This window comes from Coregonus clupeaformis, unplaced genomic scaffold (assembly GCF_020615455.1).
Source record: "Coregonus clupeaformis isolate EN_2021a unplaced genomic scaffold, ASM2061545v1 scaf0213, whole genome shotgun sequence".
NCBI classification, from domain to species: domain Eukaryota; kingdom Metazoa; phylum Chordata; class Actinopteri; order Salmoniformes; family Salmonidae; genus Coregonus; species Coregonus clupeaformis.
Genome location: NW_025533668.1, coordinates 221,532 through 242,659, shown reverse-complemented (window position 1 = coordinate 242,659; position 21,128 = coordinate 221,532). Strand labels below are relative to the sequence as shown.

General features: G+C 43.4%; 2 protein-coding genes across 2 annotated transcripts in view; one reads left to right on the top strand and one right to left on the bottom strand.

Moving 5' to 3' along the window:
* Positions 1 to 643, bottom strand: part of LOC123484174 (trithorax group protein osa-like) — a 34,393-nt gene extending 33,750 nt beyond the window's left edge. The window contains exon 1 of the mRNA XM_045214197.1: positions 255 to 643. Coding sequence (XP_045070132.1) covers positions 255 to 537 — 283 coding nt within the window. The 5' untranslated portion in view covers positions 538 to 643. The remainder of the gene's footprint in view (positions 1 to 254) is intronic.
* A 7,770-nt stretch (positions 644 to 8,413) lies between these two features.
* On the top strand, positions 8,414 to 11,813 carry LOC121564817 (cysteine-rich protein 2-like). Its single transcript, XM_045214196.1, has 4 exons — positions 8,414 to 8,551; positions 10,337 to 10,431; positions 10,921 to 10,975; positions 11,137 to 11,813. The coding sequence occupies exons 1-4, from the start codon at positions 8,509 to 8,511 to the stop codon at positions 11,199 to 11,201; spliced, it is 258 nt and encodes an 85-aa protein (XP_045070131.1). The 5' UTR covers positions 8,414 to 8,508; the 3' UTR covers positions 11,202 to 11,813.
* Positions 11,814 to 21,128: the final 9,315 nt, after the last annotated feature.

Genomic DNA, 21,128 nt, shown 5'->3' with positions numbered 1-21,128 from the left:
ACTAGAGCAGACACACACTGTTGTGTACCCTATCCCCAGAAACAGACTGCCTCTCACTGCCTAAATGCATTAGACACACATACACACTGCCTCCGGACACTAGAGCAGAGGCTACAACAAGAAAACCTAGAGCAGTTTCCCTAGCCTGTCGGGTCAAGGGTAGCCTACACATTACATTTACATTTTAGTCATTTAGCAGACGCTCTTATCCAGAGCGAGTGACAGTTAGTGAGTGCATATGAGAGAACGCTTACCTGCAGCCGAGATGCGATGTGCTCCAGGCGGTCCCGACTGCCTCTGAGCACCAGGGGAGACGTTAGATCCTGGGGCTCCAATGCTGTGCTGCTCCGTGTGGTGGCTGTGAGCTCCAAGCGGTGCGCACCCCGAGTCGTGGTGCTGCTGTTGATGTTGTTGCTGGCTATGGTGGTAATTGTTGTTAGGTCCAGTTCCCCCGTTGGCATTAATCCCGGGGCCGGTCGCACCGTACTGCTGGTAGAATCCAGACCGAGAACGCGATCGAGTCCTGGGGGGCTCCATGGCTATTTGATAGGGGTGGTGATGGAAGAAAGATGAGGCGAGGGGGGAGGACGTGGGTGGGGATTGTGGAGGAGAACCGTTGGAGTTGGAAGAACGGAGCGGCAGAAATCCCCCTAGCGCCGCTGGTCTGGCTGTAGCTGGCTACTAGTCCTCCCCCTGCCCCCTCGGCACCCCCGTATTCTGTTAGCTCCTGCGACTCGGCTACTGCCCCCGCACCGTCACATAAATTACCCCCTTTCGGTACAGGCTCCGGGGTGGAGGGCAGTCGGGAGAAAATACGGGGTTCCTGAGTCGTCAGTTGACCCGTGGCTGCGATTGGCATTTCCTTTTGGGGGTTTCCTCGCTTTCTTTTCTATCGTTCTGTTTTCCCCGTTTCCTCACTAGAAAATCTCTTCCTTTCTAAAAAAAAATAAAACAAAAACAACTTTAGAAAATACAGTTGATGACTGGATGGAAATTTGAAAAAAAATAACGTTAGCTAACTAAACAGCCTACACAACAACAACCAGTTTTAAAAGGCTACCCATAGAAAGCAGATTATTTGATTAGGTAAAAAAATACGTTAATGTCGTTGGTTATAACTACTTAGCTTTCAAATGTCAAACTATTTTGTGACATAGCTTTAGACTTCGTTTATTCAGCTAGCTAACTAGGTACAGTATACTTCCGTGAAAATCGCCCAGGGCACCGTATCCTATAACGCCATAGCTAACTAGCATGCTAGCTTCCAATAACACACGGTTTAGCACCAATGCTCGGTTACAACAAACTACCAGCACTGTGTTAACACACTAAACAGATCATTCGTGTCCGTGTCTAACGTTGTGTACAGTTTTGGGATTAGTTTTGACAGTTTGAGTGAGTACGTCGTCAACTTATTCAGCCAGTTAGTTAGCCAGCTAGCATATTAGTTAGCCATCGCTCTCTGTCAACGAACCAACCCCTCCTCCCGCGGTATGAAACACACAGAGAAAACCAAGCTAACGTTAACTAGTCACCCATGTCGTGAATTCCCTTTAAACGACTCTGGTTACCAGTATGTAAAAAAAAAAAGAAAAAAAAGTAGCCTATAAACTTACCCTTAGTAGCTACTGTTAGCTAGTTAAGTGTAAAGCTAGTTACTGAATCAATTTAGCTAGTTCGCGTCTGTCCCAGCGGAGAGAAAGCGTTTCCCAAACGCAGAACCCCCGGTCATGGCTAGAAGGGATCCAGCTTTCGCCCCTGACTGAATAAAAAGTGGTGAACCTCAAATTTCAAAGAAAAAACACAACATACATTTAATACGAGCTAAACGCGGGATCCACCTCTTCGTTCGACGTTGAGAAAATACCCGTTTGTCCCATTATACCATGTTTTTTTTTTCCTCAGTCACCTACCTTTAATACACTCCCCGTTCTCTACTGTACTCCCAAACTGCGATCTGTCGATAATATTTGGAGCCGTGTGGTGTGTGTATATGGTAGCGTGTGTTCGCTCGATGTCAGCGTGAAATGTGACGGACCGTCAACGCAGAAGCCAGATTTCACCCAGGCCGAACTAATCCATAGCAGATAAAGGAAAGTGTTCGCAGCTCATTCTCTCACCTCGTTCTCGCTCTTACCTCGATATTCAAACCTCGAAACTCACCTGGGTACCGTGGGTCGTAAATTGATTTATATTGCTATTATTTTGGATTACAGTGAAGGGAATCATTTCAATAAAAAGGTCCCAAAACTGTCTCAAGGCAAATCGTTTGTTTGAGTCCGATCGTTGCTCGACTGGTTTTGCCTGGTAAAATCAAACGCTATCTTCGATGCATTAGCAAGACTAAAAGGGGATTGTAAATGATTTATCTACAGATAGCCTGCTACCTATTGCAGCTGCTTACCCGATAAAAAAAAAAAGGAATAACATATTATGCTGGTTTATAAAAGTTTCCATTCAGTCACAAGAGCATTAGTGAGGTTGGGCACTGATGCTGGGCGATTAGGCCTGGCTCGCAGTCAGTGTTCCAATTCATCCCAAAGGTGTTCGATGTGGTTGAGGTAAGGGCTTTGTGCAGGCCAGTGAAGTTCTTCCACACCGATCTCGACAAACCATGTCTATATGGACCTCACTTTGTGCACAGGGGCATTGTCATGCTGAAACAGGAAAGGGCCTTCCCCAAACTGTTGCCACAAAGTTGGAAGCACAGAATAATCTAGAATGTCATTGTGTTAAGATTTCCCTTTACTGGAATTAAGGGGCCTAGCCCAAACTATGAAAAACAGCCCCAGATCATTATTATTCCTCCTCCACCAAACTTTACAGTTGGAACTATGCATTGGGGCAGGTAGCATTCTCCTGGCAACCGCCAAACCCAGATTCGTCCGTCACACTGCCAGATGGTGAAAGCGTGAATCATCATCCAGAGAACGCGTTTCCACCACTCCAGCCGAAGCATTGGCATTCCGCATGGTGATCTTAGGCTTGTGTGCTTAGGCTGCTCGGCCATGGAAACCCATTTCATGAAGCTCCCGACGGACAGTTGTTGTGCTGACGTTGCTTCCAGAGGCAGTTTGGAACTCGGTAGTGAGTGTTGCAACCGAGGACAGACAGTTTATACACGCTACCCGCTTCAGCACTCAGCGGTCCCGTTCTGTGAGCTTGTGTGGCCTGCCACTTCACGCTGAGCCGTTGTTGCTCCTAGAAGTTTCCGCTTCACAATAACAGCACTTACAGTTGACTGGCGTAGCTCTAGCAGGGCAGAGATTTGACGAAATCACTTGTTGGAAAGTTGGCATCCTATGACGGTGCCACGTTAAAAGTCACTGAGCTCTTCAGTATGGGCCATTCTACTGCCAATATTTGTCTATGGAGATTGCATGTCTGCGTGCTCGATTTTACATACCTGTCAGCAACGGGTGTGGCTGAAATAGCCGAATGCACTAATTTGAAGGGGTGTCCACATACTTTTGTATATAAAGTGTATCAACATACTGGCAGAAACCAACAATTGATTGATTGATTGATTGATTGATTGATTGATTGATTGAATGATTGTATTGTCCATTACTCATACAGAAATGTAAACATTTTAATAGAGACTTTTCAGGCCAGCAGCAATTATAAACAAATTACATAGCAGCAATTATATACACACAGTACATAGCAGAAAAACATCAGCAGATGATGGTTTGGATGAAATGATCACCAAATACACCCTATTCTTCATGAGAGGCAGGCTGACTCCTAAATGGTATCCTATTGTAATGGGTAATATACTGTAGCAATATACTGTAATATAGTGGGTAATATAGCCTACATCAATATACTGTAATATAGTGGGTAATATAGCCTACATCAATGTACAGTAATATAGTGGGTAATATAGCCTACATCAATATACAGTAATATAGTGGGCGGCAGGTAGCTTAGTGGGTAAGAGCGTTGTGCCAGTAACCGAAAGGTCGCTGGTTCTAATCCCAGAGCCGACTAGGTGAAAAATCTGTCGATGTGCCCTTGAGCAAGGCACTTTACCCTAATTGCTCCTGTAAGTCGCTCTGGATAAGAGCGTCTGCTAAATATTTTTTTTTATAATTAATTATATAAATTATAAAATTACAATTATAAAATTATAAATTATAAAATTATAATGTAGCCTACATCAATATACTGTAATATAGTGTCTCCTGAGTGGCGCAGTGGTCTAAGGCACTGCATCGCAGTGCTAACTGTGCCACTAGAGATCCTGGTTCGAATCCAGGCTCTGTCGCAGCCGGCCGCGACCGGGAGACTCATGGGCGGCGCACAATTGGCCCAGTGTCGTCCAGGGTAGGGGGAGGGAATGGCCGGCAGGGATGTAGCTCAGTTGATAGAGCATGGCGTTTGCAACACCAGGGTTGTGGGTTCGATTCCCACGGGGGCCAGTATAAAAAAAAGATGTATTCACTAACTGTACGTCGCTCTGGATAAGAGCGTCTGCTAAATGACTAAAATGTAAAATGTAAATGTATAGTGGGTAATATAGCCTACATCAATATAGTGGGTAATGTAGCCTACATCAATATACTGTAATATAGTGGGTAATATATCCTACATCAATATACTGTAGCAATATACAGTAATATAGTGGGTAATATAGCCTACATCAACATACTGTAGCAATATACAGTAATATAGTGGGTAATGTAGCCTACATCAATATACAGTAATATAGTGGGTAATACAGCCTACATCAATATACAGTAATATAGTGGGTAATACAGCCTACATCAATATACAGTAATATAGTGGGTAATATAGCCTACATCAATATACAGTAATATAGTGGGTAATACAGCCTACATCAATATACAGTAATGTAGTGGGTAATGTAGCCTACATCAATATACAGTAATGTAGTGGGTAATGTAGCCTACATCAATATACAGTAATATAGTGGGTAATATAGCCTACATCAATATACTGTAGCAATATACAGTAATATAGTGGGTAATACAGCCTGCATCAACATATTGTAGCAATATACAGTAATATAGTGGGTAATGTAGCCTACATCAATATACTGTAATATAGTGGATAATATAGCCTACATCAATATACTGTAATATAGTGGGTAATACAGCCTACATCAACATATTGTAGCAATATACAGTAATATAGTGGGTAATGTAGCCTACATCAATATACTGTAATATAGTGGGTAATATAACCTACATCAATATACTGTAATATAGTGGGTAATATAGCCTACATAAATATACTGTAATATAGTGGGTAATATAGCCTACATCAATATACTGTAATATAGTGGGTAATATAGCCTACATCAATATACAGTAATATAGTGGGTAATATAGCCTACATCAATATACTGTAATATAGTGGGTAATGTAGCCTACATCAATATACTGTAATATAGTGGGTAATATAGCCTACATCAATATACTGTAATATAGTGGGTAATATAGCCTACATCAATATACTGTAATATAGTGGGTAATGTAGCCTACATCAATATACTGTAATATAGTGGGTAATATAGCCTACATCAATATACTGTAATATAGTGGGTAATATAGCCTACATCAATATACTGTAATATAGTGGGTAATATAGCCTACATCAATATACTGTAATATAGTGGGTAATATATGGAGCTCCTGAGTGGCGCAGTGGTCTAAGGCACTGCATCGCAGTGCTAACTGTGCCACTAGAGATCCTGGTTCGAATCCAGGCTCTGTCGCGAGCCGGCCGCGACCGGAGACTCATGGGCGGCGCACAATTGGCCCAGTGTCGTCCAGGTTAGGGGAGGGAATGGCCGGCAGGGATGTAGCTCAGTTGATAGAGCATGGTGTTTGCAACGCCAGGGTTGTGGGTTCGATTCCCACGGGGGGCCAGTATAAAAAAATATGTATTCACTAACTGTAAGTCGCTCTGGATAAGAGCGTCTGCTAAATGACTAAAATGTAAATGTAAATGTAAATATAGCCTACATCAATATACTGTAATATAGCCTACATCAATATTAGAATATTCCTCAGCAGAATTCCTTGAATATTCCCTAACACTGCTTACCTCTGATAATATCCATTGTTGGGAGTGTGTGTGTGTCAGGATGGGGTGTGTGAAACCCAAATTTCACACATACACACATCTCACCTCCTAAACCCTATTCCCCTTTGGTTTTGTTCTCTCATTTCACATACATCACCCTCTCCACACACACACACACACAAACCCCACGCACGCCCGCACACACACACTATAATGTGCTGTGGCAGCCTGCGTCCGTAGACAGGCGCGAAGGATCAAGTCTTCACCCAGTGTGCTACCGATATTCATAAGATAAGGCCGCAGAGGAGAGGGGGAGAGAGAGGGGTGTGGTGGGGAGTCTGGTGGGTATTTGGGGCAAGGGGTATTGGTAAGTGGGTTAGGGGTAGATGAGTAGAATGATAGGGGGATATATAGGGGGATGGGGGTGGAGTGTCACAGGGCTCTGGGGGATGGGAATAGAGATGGATGTGGTGGGGGGAGGGGAGGGGTTCTGTTGACGTCCTCTACCATTGGCTCGTTCAAATGGTGGGGGGAGGGGCAGACACTACCATGTCCTCACCAGCTGTAGAGAGAGAGAGAGAGAGAGAGAGAGAGAGAGAGAGAGAGAGAGAGAGAGAGAGAGAGAGAGAGAGAGAGAGAGAGAGAGAGAGAGAGCAAGAGAGAGAGAAACAAAGAGAGAGAGAGAGAAGAGAGAGAGAGAAGATAGAGAGAGAGAGAGAGAGAAAGAGAGAGGAGACAGAGAGAGTGAGATAGAGAGAGAGAGAGAGAGAGAGAGAGAGAGAGAGAGTAGAGAGAGAGAGAGAGAGAGAGAGAGAGGATAGAATAGATGTGTTTTAATATTGATATTAAATGCGGAGTCAAAGTGCACTCCCCCATAGGGCTCTGGTAAAAAGTAGTGCACTATATAGGGAATAGGGTGCCATTTGGGGTGCAGACAGAATCTATAATTTAATTCCACATGAGATATGCAGAAGAACAAATGGCCTCCTAAGTTGCCTTGAGTGAAAAGCCATATTAGTTATCACTATGTAGATACCATGGAATAACAAAGAGAGGGTTTCCATTGAAGATTAGCCTTCCATCAGTGATGAAGTGACACAAAAATAGGTGGTGAGTACAGTAACGCTCCCTACACTTTCAATGGATTATTCTGCATAACCTGGGTCAGTTATCACTATGGGTCAACACTCATGCAAAACAGAAAAGGTGCACACACACACACACACACACACACACACACACACACACACACACACACACACACACACACACACACACACACACACACACACACACACACACACACACACACACACACACACACACACACACACACACAGACAGAGAGAACCATGTGTTCAAACCTCAGTAGCTTTAAACCCACAAGCCAGCTCAAACTGAACGAGAGAGAGAGAGGACGGAGAGGGGGGAGGGAGGGAGGGAGGGAGGGAGGGAGGGAGGGAGAATGAAAGAAACAGAAACTAAAACAGAGAGATTGATGGAGAGAGAGAAAGAGAGGGAGTGAAAGAAGGAATAGCGTGATCCTCTCTCTAGTCCAGCCAAACCCCACCAGAGAGAGTTGACAGTGGACCCTTTGGCTTCAGCATTAAGAGGGAAAACAATCAGACACACAAAAATGAAAAGGCCAAAAAGCCTGAATGAACAGGCAAGAATCAACACATTTCAGACCCTCTTCCTCTGCTTCCCCACACTGTTTTCTCAACACATTTCAGCCCCTCTCCCTCTGCCCCCCACACTGTTTCCTCAACACATTTCAGCCCCTCTCCCTCTGCCCTCCCCACACTGTTTCCTCAACACATTTCAGCCCCTCTCCCTCTGCTTCCCACACTGTTTCCTCAAGACATTTCAGCCCCTCTCCCTCTGCCCCCCCCCACACTCTTTCCTCAACACATTTCAGACCCTCTCCCTCTGCTTCCCTTATTCATCTTCTATCTAAAGGTTGTTATATTTCTATGTATCATATCTTTATAGTTCTATGTATCATATCTTTCTAGTTCTATGTATCATATCTTTATAGTTCTATGTATCATATCTTTATAGTTCTATGTAGCATATCTTTATAGTTCTATGTATCATATCGTTTCATAACATAACTTTGTCCTATTTCTATGTATATTTTGTATTACCATTGACACCAATGTGTTGATATAGCATTTTCTTTTGAAATGATTTTTCTTTGTCTCGCTGTGACAAGGTACTCGCCACATCCTGGTTCTGTCATCAGAACACGTCACATTCAGAGAGTTGAACCTATTTCCTGTACATCTCTCTGACACACACACATTTTCTCTACACACTCTCTCACACACACATTCTCTCTCTCTATAGACACTTTCTCTCTCTCTACACACACACTTTCTCCATCTCACACTCACACTCTCTACGTCCACACTTGCTGTCTGCTAAATAACAGTGTCAGGAATATCATCTATCATGGTGGGCTACTGTCCCATCTGTGGGAAACCCGTCTACTTTGGTGAGTGCAATGTGTGGGAGTGTGTGTGTGTGTGTGTGTGTGTGTGTGTGTTTGCAGTGTCATACAGTGGGTCAGAGATGCCGTAGAATTATGGAATAGTTACAGGTTTCTGAGAGGCATCGCTCACAAATCTTTTCTAGCCTCAATCGTTATACCTTTCCTATTGTGTGCGTGTGTCTGTGTGTCTGTGTGTCTGTGTGTCTGTGTGTCTGTGTGCGTGTGTGTGTGTGTGTGTGTCTCCATGCTCTGAACTGTAAGTTCCAACACCCTAAACTGGTCTCTTTTCCTTGCCTGGCTGGGTTCCAATAGTCTAACTTGGCTTCCTTTCCTTCAGAGGCTGGGTTCCAATAGTCTAACCTGGCTTCCTTTCCTGCAGAGGCTGGGTTCCAATAGTCTAACCTGGCTTCCTTTCCTACAGAGGCTGGGTTCCAACAGTCTAACCTGGCTTCCTTTCCTGCAGAGGCTGGGTTCCAATAGTCTAACCTGGCTTCCTTTCCTTCAGAGGCTGGGTTCCAATAGTCTAACCTGGCTTCCTTTCCTTCAGAGGCTGGGTTCCAATAGTCTAACCTGGCTTCCATTCACCTGGCCTCCTTTCCTTTCCTGTGTCTTAAGTCCTCAGTTGATATGAGGCAGCAGACTGTTGTCTCACATTCCGGCTTTGTTCAAATACTAACTTGGCTTCCTTTCCTTTAGGGACTTGCATTATTTGCATGTGTCCGGTACAGGAACTAGGGTTGCAAATTAATGATATATTATTGGATAGTTTCTATGTTTACCAGTAAACTACCAGAATTTTGGTAACATTTACGTTTTGGGGGGAATTTTATCAAATTACATCTAGTTGTCTTTTTGGGTACTGTAATTATCTCTGGCCCTCTGTGTGGCCTTATCACACGAGTCTGTAATAATCTCTGGCCCTCTGTGTGGCCTTATCACATGAGTCTGTAATTATCTCTGGCCCTCTGTGTGGCCTTATCACCCTTATCACATGAGTCTGTAATTATCTCTGGCCCTCTGTGTGGCCTTATCACATGAGTCTGTAATTATCTCTGGTCCTCTGTGTGGCCTTATCACATGAGTCTGTAATTATCTCTGGCCCTCTGTGTGGCCTTATCACATGAGTCTGTAATTTTCTCTGGCCCTCTGTGTGACCTTATCACATGTTAAATATATACAATAATTAAATGGAACTGGGGGTTGCAAATATAAACCATGAACTTAGTAAATAGCATTGGTGTTTAATATGAGGGTTTCAGCATGAAAATACTTTATATATATTTATTTGACTGTCAATATGTCTTTGTTGTAAATGTGTTGGCGCCAAACTGGTGGCAGTTGGGAAAAAAGTAAATAGTTGTCAGAGTTGCAGAATTAATTTAAAATAATGCCATTGTTGATTAGATGCTTTTTTCATTAATTAGGCTATTTTCTTTTTTTTTTGAAAACGCATGGACCATATGGACACAGACACACTATATAGGAATACTTTTTTAAAAAGTTACTCAAGTATACATTTCCAAAGTTACCATAGAACATTCGAGTAACTTTGGTATATTACCGGTAGCTTAGCAACTCTAACAGGAACCTAACAGGTAACTCTCCAGTCACAGTGCAGATCTCTCTCTGAATGGCAGACACCATTTGACCTCTAACCCCTGCTATCCTCTAACCCCATTGGTTCATGACAGACATTTGACTTCTAACCCTTGGTTTCCTTGAACCCCATTGGTCCATGACAGACATTTAACCTCTAACCCTTGGTATCCTCTCTCCCCATTGGTCCAGGTGAGAAGAAGAGGTCGTTGGGGCGTGACTACCACCCTCTGTGTCTGAAGTGTCAACAGTGTCAGAGACAGTTGACCCCAGGACAACATGCAGAGGTATGGAGAGAGAGAGAGGGAGGGAAGAGGAGGAGGGAGAGAAGGGGGAGGGAGGAACGGGAGCTGAGAGGGAGGGGGGAGAGAGGGGGAAAGATAGTCCCAAAAGTGTCAGAGACAGTTGACCCCAGGACAACATGCAGAGGTAGGGAGAGAGAGAGAGAGAGAGAGAGAGAGAGAGGGGGGAGGGGGGAGGGGAGGAGAGGGGGAAAGGTAGTATCAATCTATCTATCTATCTATCTATCTATCTATCTATCTATCTATCTATCTATCTATCTATCTATCTATCTATCTATCTATCTATCTATCTATCTATCTATCTATCTATCTATCTATCTATCTATCTATCTATCTATCTATCTATCTATCTATCTATCTATCTATCTATCTATCTATCTATCTATCTATCTATCTATCTGTGTATCTATCTATCTATCTGTGTATATCTATGTATCTAATGAACTAAGATGTTTTCTGTGCATTGTGTTTCAGCATGATGAGAAGCCCTACTGCACTAACTGTTACATGAAGACGTTCAGTCCCAGAGGTAGCTACTCCCTGGTGATGTACTGTACCAAATGGCAGCCTATTCCCATAAATATGGTGTATACAGTAAGTCTCTCATGTCTCTCTCTCTCTCTCTCTCTCTCTCTCTCTCTCTCTCTCTCTCTCTCTCTCTCTCTCTCTCTCCCGCTCTCTCTTTCTCAGCAGGTAACAGGAGAATGATGGCATACTGTCACAGCTCAGCCTCATCTTCCTCTTCCTCCTCCTAGGAACCAGTCTGACCAACAAAACAACCAAAATACAACCTAATGAAAACTAACAGCCTATCAACAAGGATCTATGTTCAACCAACCTGACATTCAGCCAACAAGCCAATGACTAAACAACTAGGCCCAACATTCAACCAACCAACCAATGTTCGACCAACCAAGAAATAACCAATAGACAACCAACCTGACATTTAATTAACTACTATCCAACCAACCTGACATTTAATTAACTACTATCCAACCAACAGACATCAGTCTCACTCTGAAAGTCCCCCTCTTTCAGTTAATCATAAAACAACTACCTGGACCACAACTTTGTGCTCAATGGAGACAACAGTTGTTCTTCAATAAAACAAAAGCTCCTACAGCCGTCTTGTTGCAGTGTGTGAGTTAAACACAGGGGCCCTTTAGACCTCAACACATCCTTATACTACACATGTACTGGAGTGGACACTCCCTAGCAAGATCATGTTTTGAATACCACCGGAGTTCTGAACACACACACACACAAACTTACAGAATTGGAGTGTAGCTATGCACCTCTCCCTTTCTCTGTCATCAACCAAAGCCAGAGAAGGAGTGTGTGTATGCGTATGTGTGTGTGTGTGTGTGTGAGAGAGAGAGAGAGAGAGAGAGAGAGAGAGAGTGAAAAACCACAGTGTGCCATCACAGCTGCAAGATTTGTGACCTGTTGCCACAAGAAAAGGTCAACCAGTGAAGAACAAACACCATTGTAAATACAACCCATATTATGTTTATTTATTTTCCCATTTGTACTTTAACTATTTGCACATTGTTACGACACTGTATATATACATAATATGACATTTGAAATGCCTTTATTCTTTTGAAACTTCTGAGTGTAATGTTTACTGTTAATATTTATTGTTTATTTCACTTTTGTTTACTATCTACTTCACTTGCTTTGGCAATGTTAACATACGTTTCCCATGCCAATAAAGCCCTTAAATTGAAATTGAAATTAGAGAGAGAGAGAGAGAGAGAGAGAGAGAGTGAGGAGTAGAGAGAGAGAGGAGCACAGAGAGAGAGAGAGAGAGAGAGAGAGAGAGAGAGAGAGAGAGAGAGAGAGAGAGAGAGAGAGAGAGAGAGAGAGAGAGAGAGAGAGAGCACAGTCTGCTGGAATGGGCATTTGAGTGAGACAGAGCTGGTACACATGCACACAAACACACACACACTTCCCCCTGTTCCTCTGTTAGTAGTGGAACACACTTCCCCCTGTTCCTCTGTTAGTAGTGGAACACACTTCCCCCTGTTCCTCTGTTAGTAGTGGAACACACTTCCCCTGTTCCTCTGTTAGTAGTGGAACACACTTCCCCCTGTTCCTCTGTTAGTAGTGGACCACACTTCCCCCTATTCCTCTGTTAGTAGTGGAACACACTTCCCCAAAAAACGTGCTGCCTGCCTGGTTTGCTTAATATACGGAATTTGAAATAATATATATAATTTTTTTCTTGATCATGAAGTATATTTAAAACCAAATGTTTTACTGGGTGACTTTCACTTTTACTTGAGTCATTTTCTATGAAGGTATCTTTTCTTTTACTCAAGTATGACAGTTGGTTACTTTTTGTACACTGCTTCCATCCAGCTATCTACTATCATTATCATACGTGTGAAAAACTTGGTTGGAAATCACACAAGACTGATCTCAGTTAATTCATACTGTATGTTGTAGTCTGTCCAAGAGAGAAATCACACAAGACTGATCTCAGTTAATTCATACTGTATGTTGTAGTCTGTCCAAGAGAGAAATCACACAAGACTGATCTCAGTTAATTCATACTGTATGTTGTAGTCTGTCTAAGAGAGAAATCACACAAGACTGACAGTCTGTGAGTTTATTAAAAGCATTCAGTGATTACATGGCAGTTTAGAGAGCAACAGGTCTTTATCTGTAAAGGGTAAATAACATAACATCAACATAATCTGCACTCACATCACAAATATGAAATAAACACTTCTCAACAATACCTTTGAGATCATTGATATATATTACCATATTTATTTACTTTAATTTGATTAATTGATTGATTTGCACACAGCATATTCACAATTTAATGTATATCAGACCTGAACTAAGTACTATACTTTCTCTGTAACCCACAGATCATAAGAGAATAACACAAATATCTCTATATAGTACAAACATCATAACAATAATCTACATAATAATCAATACCATAATATTTATAATGAATAACATCATTATCTCTATACTACTAATAACATAACAATAATCTACATCAGTCAATATCATAACATTTATAATCAATAACATCATGAGAGGTAAACAACAGCAACAAAACAATCCCCAACAACAAACTAAAATGACTTGAGAAAAAGATGACCCCCTTTATTCAGATGTTTCAAAATACAAAGAATGAACAGATGATTATAATAATATATCGACTAATAATGGAAACACTTCAAGATAAAGAATCTAAGAGAAACACTAAATAAGATAAAGACATAAAGACAAAAGCTAAAAGCAGCAATACATTCTGGAACACAAAACAGACGTAATTAGGCTACTCTCTAAAAATAATCAAAAACCCCCATGTTACCCAAAACCCCATGTTACCAAAACCCCATGTTACCAAAACCACCATGTTACCAAAACCCCATGTTACCAAAACCCCATGTTACCAAAACCCCATGTTACCCAAAACCCCATGTTACCCAAAACCCCATGTTACCAAAACCCCATGTTACCAAAACCTCATGTTACCCAAAACCCCATGTTACCCAAACCCCATGTTGCCCAAAACCCCACTGTACCCAAAACACCACGCTACCCAAAACCCCATGTTACCAAAACCCCATGTTACCCAAAACCCCATGTTACCCAAAACCCCATGTTACCCAAAACCCCATGTTACCCAAAACCCCATGTTACCAAAACCCCATGTTACCAAAACCTCATGTTACCCAAAACCCCATGTTACCCAAACCCCATGTTACCCAAAACCCCATGTTACCCAAACCCCATGTTACCAAAACCCCATGTTACCAAAACCCCATGTTACCAAAACCCCATGTTACCAAAACCACCATGTTACCAAAACCCCATGTTACCAAAACCCCATGTTACCAAAACCCCACGTTACCCAAAACCCCATGTTACCCAAACCCCACGTTACCCAAAACCCCATGTTACCCAAACCCCATGTTACCCAAAACCCCACTGTACCCAAAACACCACGCTACCCAAAACCCCATGTTACCAAAACCCCATGTTACCCAAAACCCCATGTTACCAAAACCCCATGTTACCAAAACCCCATGTTACCAAAACCACCATGTTACCAAAACCCCATGTTACCAAAACCCCATGTTACCAAAACCACCATGTTACCAAAACCCCACGTTACCCAAAACCCCATGTTACCCAAACCCCATGTTACCCAAAACCCCACTGTACCCAAAACACCACGCTACCCAAAACCCCATGTTACCAAAACCCCATGTTACCCAAAACCCCATGTTACCAAAACCCCATGTTACCAAAACCCCATGTTACCAAAACCCCATGTTACCCAAACCTCATGTTACCCAAAACCCCATGTTACCCAAACCTCATGTTACCCAAACCCCCATGTTACCCAAAACCCCACGGTACCCAAAACCCCATGGTACCATGGTGGTACAAAACAAACAAAAATTAATAATGGTGGTTACAATCACTCCTTTTAGATTTCTTCCAAGGTTATAAAAATATAAGAATTAGTTTAACTTGTGTGATTAAAATTAGAACCACTTAAGGTTTGTCACCACATTTTAAACACCAGTCCACTGCTGACCATAGATTTAAAACACAAAACTGACCTAAGATCAGCATGTAGGGTCAGCATCATTCTACTCCTACTCAGTCCCCTGGGCTGCTCTCTCCTCTCCCGGTCCAGCTTCAGCTCTGGAGCTCAGAGAGACCATCTCCATGGCATTGGCATCAACATAAAGATCCATGCTGCTCACCCTGTTCACTCTCTTCTGCCTCCTGGTGGTCTAGGGAGACACAGCACCAAGAGTGAGTGAGTGAGTCAGTCATGGACTAATAATGGAAACACTTCAAGATAAATAATCTAAGAGAAACACTAAATAAGATAAAGACATAAAGACAAAAGCAAAAAGCAGCAATACATTCTGGAACACAAAACAGACGTAATTGAGCTACTCTCTTAAAATGTTGGGCTCCTGAGTGGCGCAGTGGTCTAAGGCACTGCATCGCAGTGCTAACTGTGCCACTAGAGATCCTGGTTCGAATCCAGGCTCTGTCGCAACCGGCCGCGACCGGGAGACTCATGGGCGACGCACAATTGGCCCAGGGTAGGGGAGGGAATGGCCGGCAGGGATGTAGCTCAGTTGATAGAGCATGGCGTTTGCAACGCCAGGGTTGTGGGTTCGATTCCCACAGGGGGCCAGTATAAAAAAAATATGTATTCACTAACTGTAAGTCGCTCTGGATAAGAGCGTCTGCTAAATGACTAAAATGTAAATGTAAAATGTTAAAATAATTAAAACCCCATGTTACCATGGTTGCAAAAAAAACAAACTAAAAGGAATCATGGTGGTTGCTGTCACTCTTTTTAGATGTCTTCCAAGGTTCTAGAAAGATAAACTAATTCTGAACTTTTCAGCTATTATTAAAATCCCGGTCTCTCGTTCTCTGTGCGCGCGCGTCTCTCGTTCTCAGTACAGAAGAACAAACCCAAGATAGTGCAACACAAGTCAAAGATACACATCTGGTTAATCACACACCTTAAACACAGATATAGACCAATGTAGAATCTGAACCCTTCTCAAAGACACAAACATTTAAATGACTTGTAACGTCTGAGTAAATGTCTTTACCTTGTAGTACAGGTAGAAGGTGGTGATGGCTGTCAGTAGGATCAGCAGCACTACAACGTGTCTGATGATGAAGGCTGGCAGAGGAGAGGCTGCAAACAGAAACACCTTTGATGAGGGGACTGGTCATCATCACATAGATCTGTGGGAAATCTGTCAATGACAAAGTTAGAAGTCTGGTTCATGTTCAGTTACCTGTGACGGTGAGGGTGAGGAGCTCACTCTCAGAGGAGAAGTTATGAGAGAAAACATAATTGTCATAAACACAGCTGTAGTTCCCTTGGTGGGAGTCATCTGCAGCAGGGAAGAGGAAGGCAGCAGAGTGATTGACAGCTGGCTGGGTCTGGGTTCTGTTGGAGCCGGTGAACGTGAGGAGGAAGGAGCCTCCTGGGTACTGTGGCTGAGTAGAGCAGGTGATGGTGAAGCTGTAGCCCCTAAACACTTCGGGCCCCTGGTGGCCCCTGGAGACCCCTCCCATTGAGTCAGTCAGGAAGACATCAGGCTGGACCAGGAGATCTGTAACAATAAAAGAGAACAAGAAAAACCTCTTCATCTAGTTTCCTATAGATATGACAATAACATCAGCATGTAACAGTGCTAGCCACCCTCCCTCACAGGGCAACATGAGTAGTGGGCCTACAGTCACTGAGACAACATATGTTGATATCAGGCTGAAGCAGGACATCTGGAACAAGAGGAGAGAAAAAGAAAACGTAGCTCCTCAACTACTTTCTTTCCTCATTTAGATATGACAATAACATTTTACATTTTAGTCATTTAGCAGACGCTCTTATCCAGAGCGACTTACAGGAGCAATTAGGGTTAAGTGCCTTGCTTAAGGGCACGTCGACAGATTTTTCACCTAGTCAGCTTGGGGATTAGAACCAGCGACCTTTCGGTTACTGGCACAACGCTCTTACCCACTAAGCTACCTGCCGCCCCATGACATGTGACAGTGGCAGTGAGTAGAGACGTTCACTGAGATAACGTTCAAATACAAAAGCATTCTGGGATATTTAAGTTGTATTTTATTCCTACTTGACTGAGTGATCTATTTTGCAATGCAGATTTACAAGCTAAATAGTCATCGTGAGAGGTGCAGAGGAAGTTGTATGAATGAAGGAAATCAGTTGAATATAATTATAATATCTTGATATTTCCTGAGCAGATCACTGTGAGTCCAGGAAGGAGATTTAATACATGGCCAAAATAATGTGGAACTTGGTAGTGAGTGTTGCAACCGAGGATCATTTTGACACTCTACGCGCTTCAGCCGTCTGTTCTGTGAGCTTGTGTGGCCTACCACTTCACGGCTGAGCCGCTGTTGCTCCTAGACGCCACGTTGAAAGTCACTGAGCTCTTCGGCCATTCTACTACCAATGGTGGTCTATGGATTGTATGGCTGTGTGCTCGATTTTATACACCTGTCAGCAACAGGTATGGCTGAAATAGCTGAATCCACTAATGTGTCCACATACATTTGGCCATATACTGTATCTTGTTATTACCTGAGCAGATCACTGTGAGTCCAGGAAGGAGACGATACAATCTCCCACACTCCCTCAGTGAAGGCTCAGACCCAGAACAGTCAACTCTAAACCCTCTAGTGGTGTTTCCAGGTAGAACTGAAACAGTGGAGCCACAACCCAGCTGTCTACACACTACTGCAGCTACAGCCTCCTTGATCCTGTCTTCAGCTACCACAGTCCTCCACTCTCCCTGGTCGTACCGCTCCAGTCCACCAGCACAGCGACTGCCTCCTCCCACCAGCCTCACATCATCAGGCTCTGAGAAAAGAAGAGAGAGAGACAGTAATCTTACTATTTTCTCACTAAAACACACCTATATTGCCTCTCATATTCTTCACTCCAGGTGAGAAACAATGTTGATTGAGTGACAAACTGTTTCTTACCTGAGCAGGTGAGTCCAACAGCATTACCAGGTAGGCAGGTGTTGTTTTTTCTGTCTGAGGTGTCACAGTCCAGGAGAAGGGACTCATTGCCTTTACACTGGAACTCTTTATCCCAGGTCTGACCCTCACCTTCTCCATAGAGCCCCCCCTGTAGAGCTGCAGGAGCCCCACAGCCAAGCTCCCCACAGACTACCTCTGCATCCTGCTGGTCAAAGTCAGCTTCACACACTGAGGCCCAGGACTGACTGGACTTCACCTCCAGTCTCCCAGAGCAGAGACCACCTCGATCCACAAGCTGCACAGACTCTGGAGGAAAATAGTTGGTTGAACATTCAATCAGTTTTATTGATGACACTGTCAAGGACTAAACACAAATATGTTGGATAAAAGATTGTAGTTTGCTATGTTTGATACTGTAAGAGGTAGAAATGGGTTCTTAGTCACTCAGGACAGGGTTGGGAATAATGCAGGCAGGAGACAGGAATAAGTTCACTTCACTTTATAGAAAATAAACAGCTGGACATCCATCAGGCAGCTTCACTTCAGTAACATCTGAACTACAATGATCTGCCCATGCACATCTCCCATAAACCAATATGACAAACACAAATATAATGTTTAAATACATCTAACATCTCTCCCTCTCTTTAAATGAAAAACACATAACACATGATATGCTAATCTTGTATAATGTACAAATCAAATCTCTCAATATTACCAGTGTCTTACCTGAACAGATCACATGATGATAATATCTACCATCACAGAAACCAGGTCCTCCTCCTATGTTACACTCTCTAATAGTAGACTCATCTCCACTGCATCTCCTCCATACTGTGGCTTTTCCTCTTCCCTTTTCAACCAGAGGTCCTCTAGATACAGCTATAGCATTCCCACAGCCCAGCTCTCTACACACAACCTTAGCCACTCTCATTCTCCACCACATAGGACATAGACCTGACCACCCTCCTCTGTAGAAGACTCCCAGTGTCCCAGAACAGGAAGTGGGCCCATTCACCAGTCTGACTGATAGTTCAGCTGTAAACAGCAGAGAGGAAAAACACAGTGGTGAGGACAGATTATGACAGGGCTTCTGTTATTCTAACAGCAGTAATGCTTTGTGGTTGACAAGTATTAGTAGTTCCATAAAACAGTACTTGTTATTGGGTTTTAGAATGGTGTGTATGGACACATGAATTTCTCCATGTGGGATAATAAAGTTGACTAATATCGAACTGCTATAATCACTGTAGATGTATACTCTACCTACCTGGTGGACTGATGCTTTGAGCCTGGATATCTGGAGAGAGAGAGAGAGAGAGAGAGAGAGAGAGAGAGAGAGAGAGAGAGAGAGAGAGAGAGAGAGAGAGAGAGAGAGAGAGAGAGAGAGAGAGAGAGAGAGGCAGAGAGGCAGAGGTTAAATGAACATCAACATGACCTTTTATATCCTGAGTGGCGCAGTGGTCTAAGGCACTGCATCGCAGTGCTAACTGTGCTACTAGAGATCCTGGTTCGAATCCAGGCTCTGTCGCAGCCGGCCGCGACCGGGGGACTCATGGGCGGCGCACAATTGGCCCAGCGTCGTCCAGGGTAGGGGAGGGAATGGCCGGCAGGGATGTAGCTCAGTTGATAGAGCATGGCGTTTGCAACGCCAGGGTTGTGGGTTCGATTCCCACGGGGGGCCAGTATAAAAAAAAATATGTATTCACTAACTGTAAGTCGCTCTGGATAAGAGCGTCTGCTAAATGACGTAAATGTAAATGTATGTGATGGGGAAGATAGGCTTATCGATGGTAATGATGCAACAACACACGTGTGTACACACACTATAGATACAAAAGTATGTGGACACCCCTTCAAATTAGTGGATTCTATTTCAGCCACACCCCTTCCTGACAGGTGTATAAAATCGAGCACACAGCCATGCAATCTCCATAGACAAACATTGGCAGTAGAATGGCCCATACTGAAGACCTCATTGACTTTCAACGTGGCACCGTCACAGGATGCCACCTTTCCAACAAGTAATTTAGTAAAATGTCTGCCCTGCTGGAGCTGCCTCGGTCAACTGTAAGTTCTGTTATTGTGAAGGGAAACGTCTAGGAGCAACAACGGCTCAGCGTGAAGTGGTAGGCCACACAAGCTCACAGAACGGGACCGCCGAGTGCTGAAGAGGGTAGCGTGTAAAAAACCGTCTGTCCTCGGTTGCAACACTCACTACGAGTTCCAAACTGCTTCTGGAAGCAACATCAGCACAATAACTGTTAGTTGGGAGCTTCATGAAATGGGTTTCCATGGTTGAGCAACCGAACAAAAGCCTAAGATCACCATGAGCAATGCCAAGCATCGGCTGGAGTGGTGTAAAGCCCGCCGCCATTGGACTCTGGAGTATTGAAAACGCATTATCTGGAGTGATGAATCACGCTTCACCATCTGGCAGTCCAAAGGAAAAAATCCACGCAGCAATGTATATTTAACATTACCTCACTAATGCTCTTGTGGCTGAATGGAAGCAGGTCCCCGCAGCAATGTTCCAGCATCTAGTGGAAAGCCTTCTCTGAACAGTGGAGGCTGTCATAGCAGCAAAGGGGGACCAACTTCATACTAATGGTCATGACTTTGGAATGAGATGTTTGACAAGCAGGTGTCCACATACTTTTGGTCATTTAGTGTACATTCCCTTTCCATGGAAATGTGTAACTCTCTTTGCAGATGAGTTTATATCTAATTTAATACCTTTGCTTTGTCTGTTTTTTAAATCATTCATTTCAGAGGTCAGAGGTCAAGCTGAGCCGGACCAAAAGTGGAAGAGTGGAAAAGGTTACTGGTTGTGATGACATCACTGGTTAGAAGTCAGTGATGAAAAGATATTCAGTTGACTGCATGTTAGTCTGTTGATGTTAATTTAACCTCTCTCTCTCTCTCTCTCCCTCTCTCTCTCTCTCTCTCTCTCTCTCTCTCTCTCTCTCTCTCTCTCTCTCTCTCTCTCTCTCTCTCTCCCCCTCTCTCTCCCTCTCTCTCCCTCTCTCTCCCTCCCTCCCTCCCTCCCTCCTGTTGATCTTGACTCAGGTAACAGACCTCTAACTTCTACACCCCCTACTCCTGCTCTAACATACAGTATCTCACAAAACTGAATACACCCCTCGCAT

Bases quoted from the DNA above. Each gene is read 5' to 3' on its own strand.
- LOC121564817 (XM_045214196.1), top strand. From the start codon at position 8,509: ATGGTGGGCTACTGTCCCATCTGTGGGAAACCCGTCTACTTTG. The intron at 8,552-10,336 runs GTGAGTGCAATG...CCATTGGTCCAG, and splicing joins TGGGAAACCCGTCTACTTTG to GTGAGAAGAAGAGGTCGTTG. The intron at 10,432-10,920 runs GTATGGAGAGAG...ATTGTGTTTCAG, and splicing joins CCCCAGGACAACATGCAGAG to CATGATGAGAAGCCCTACTG.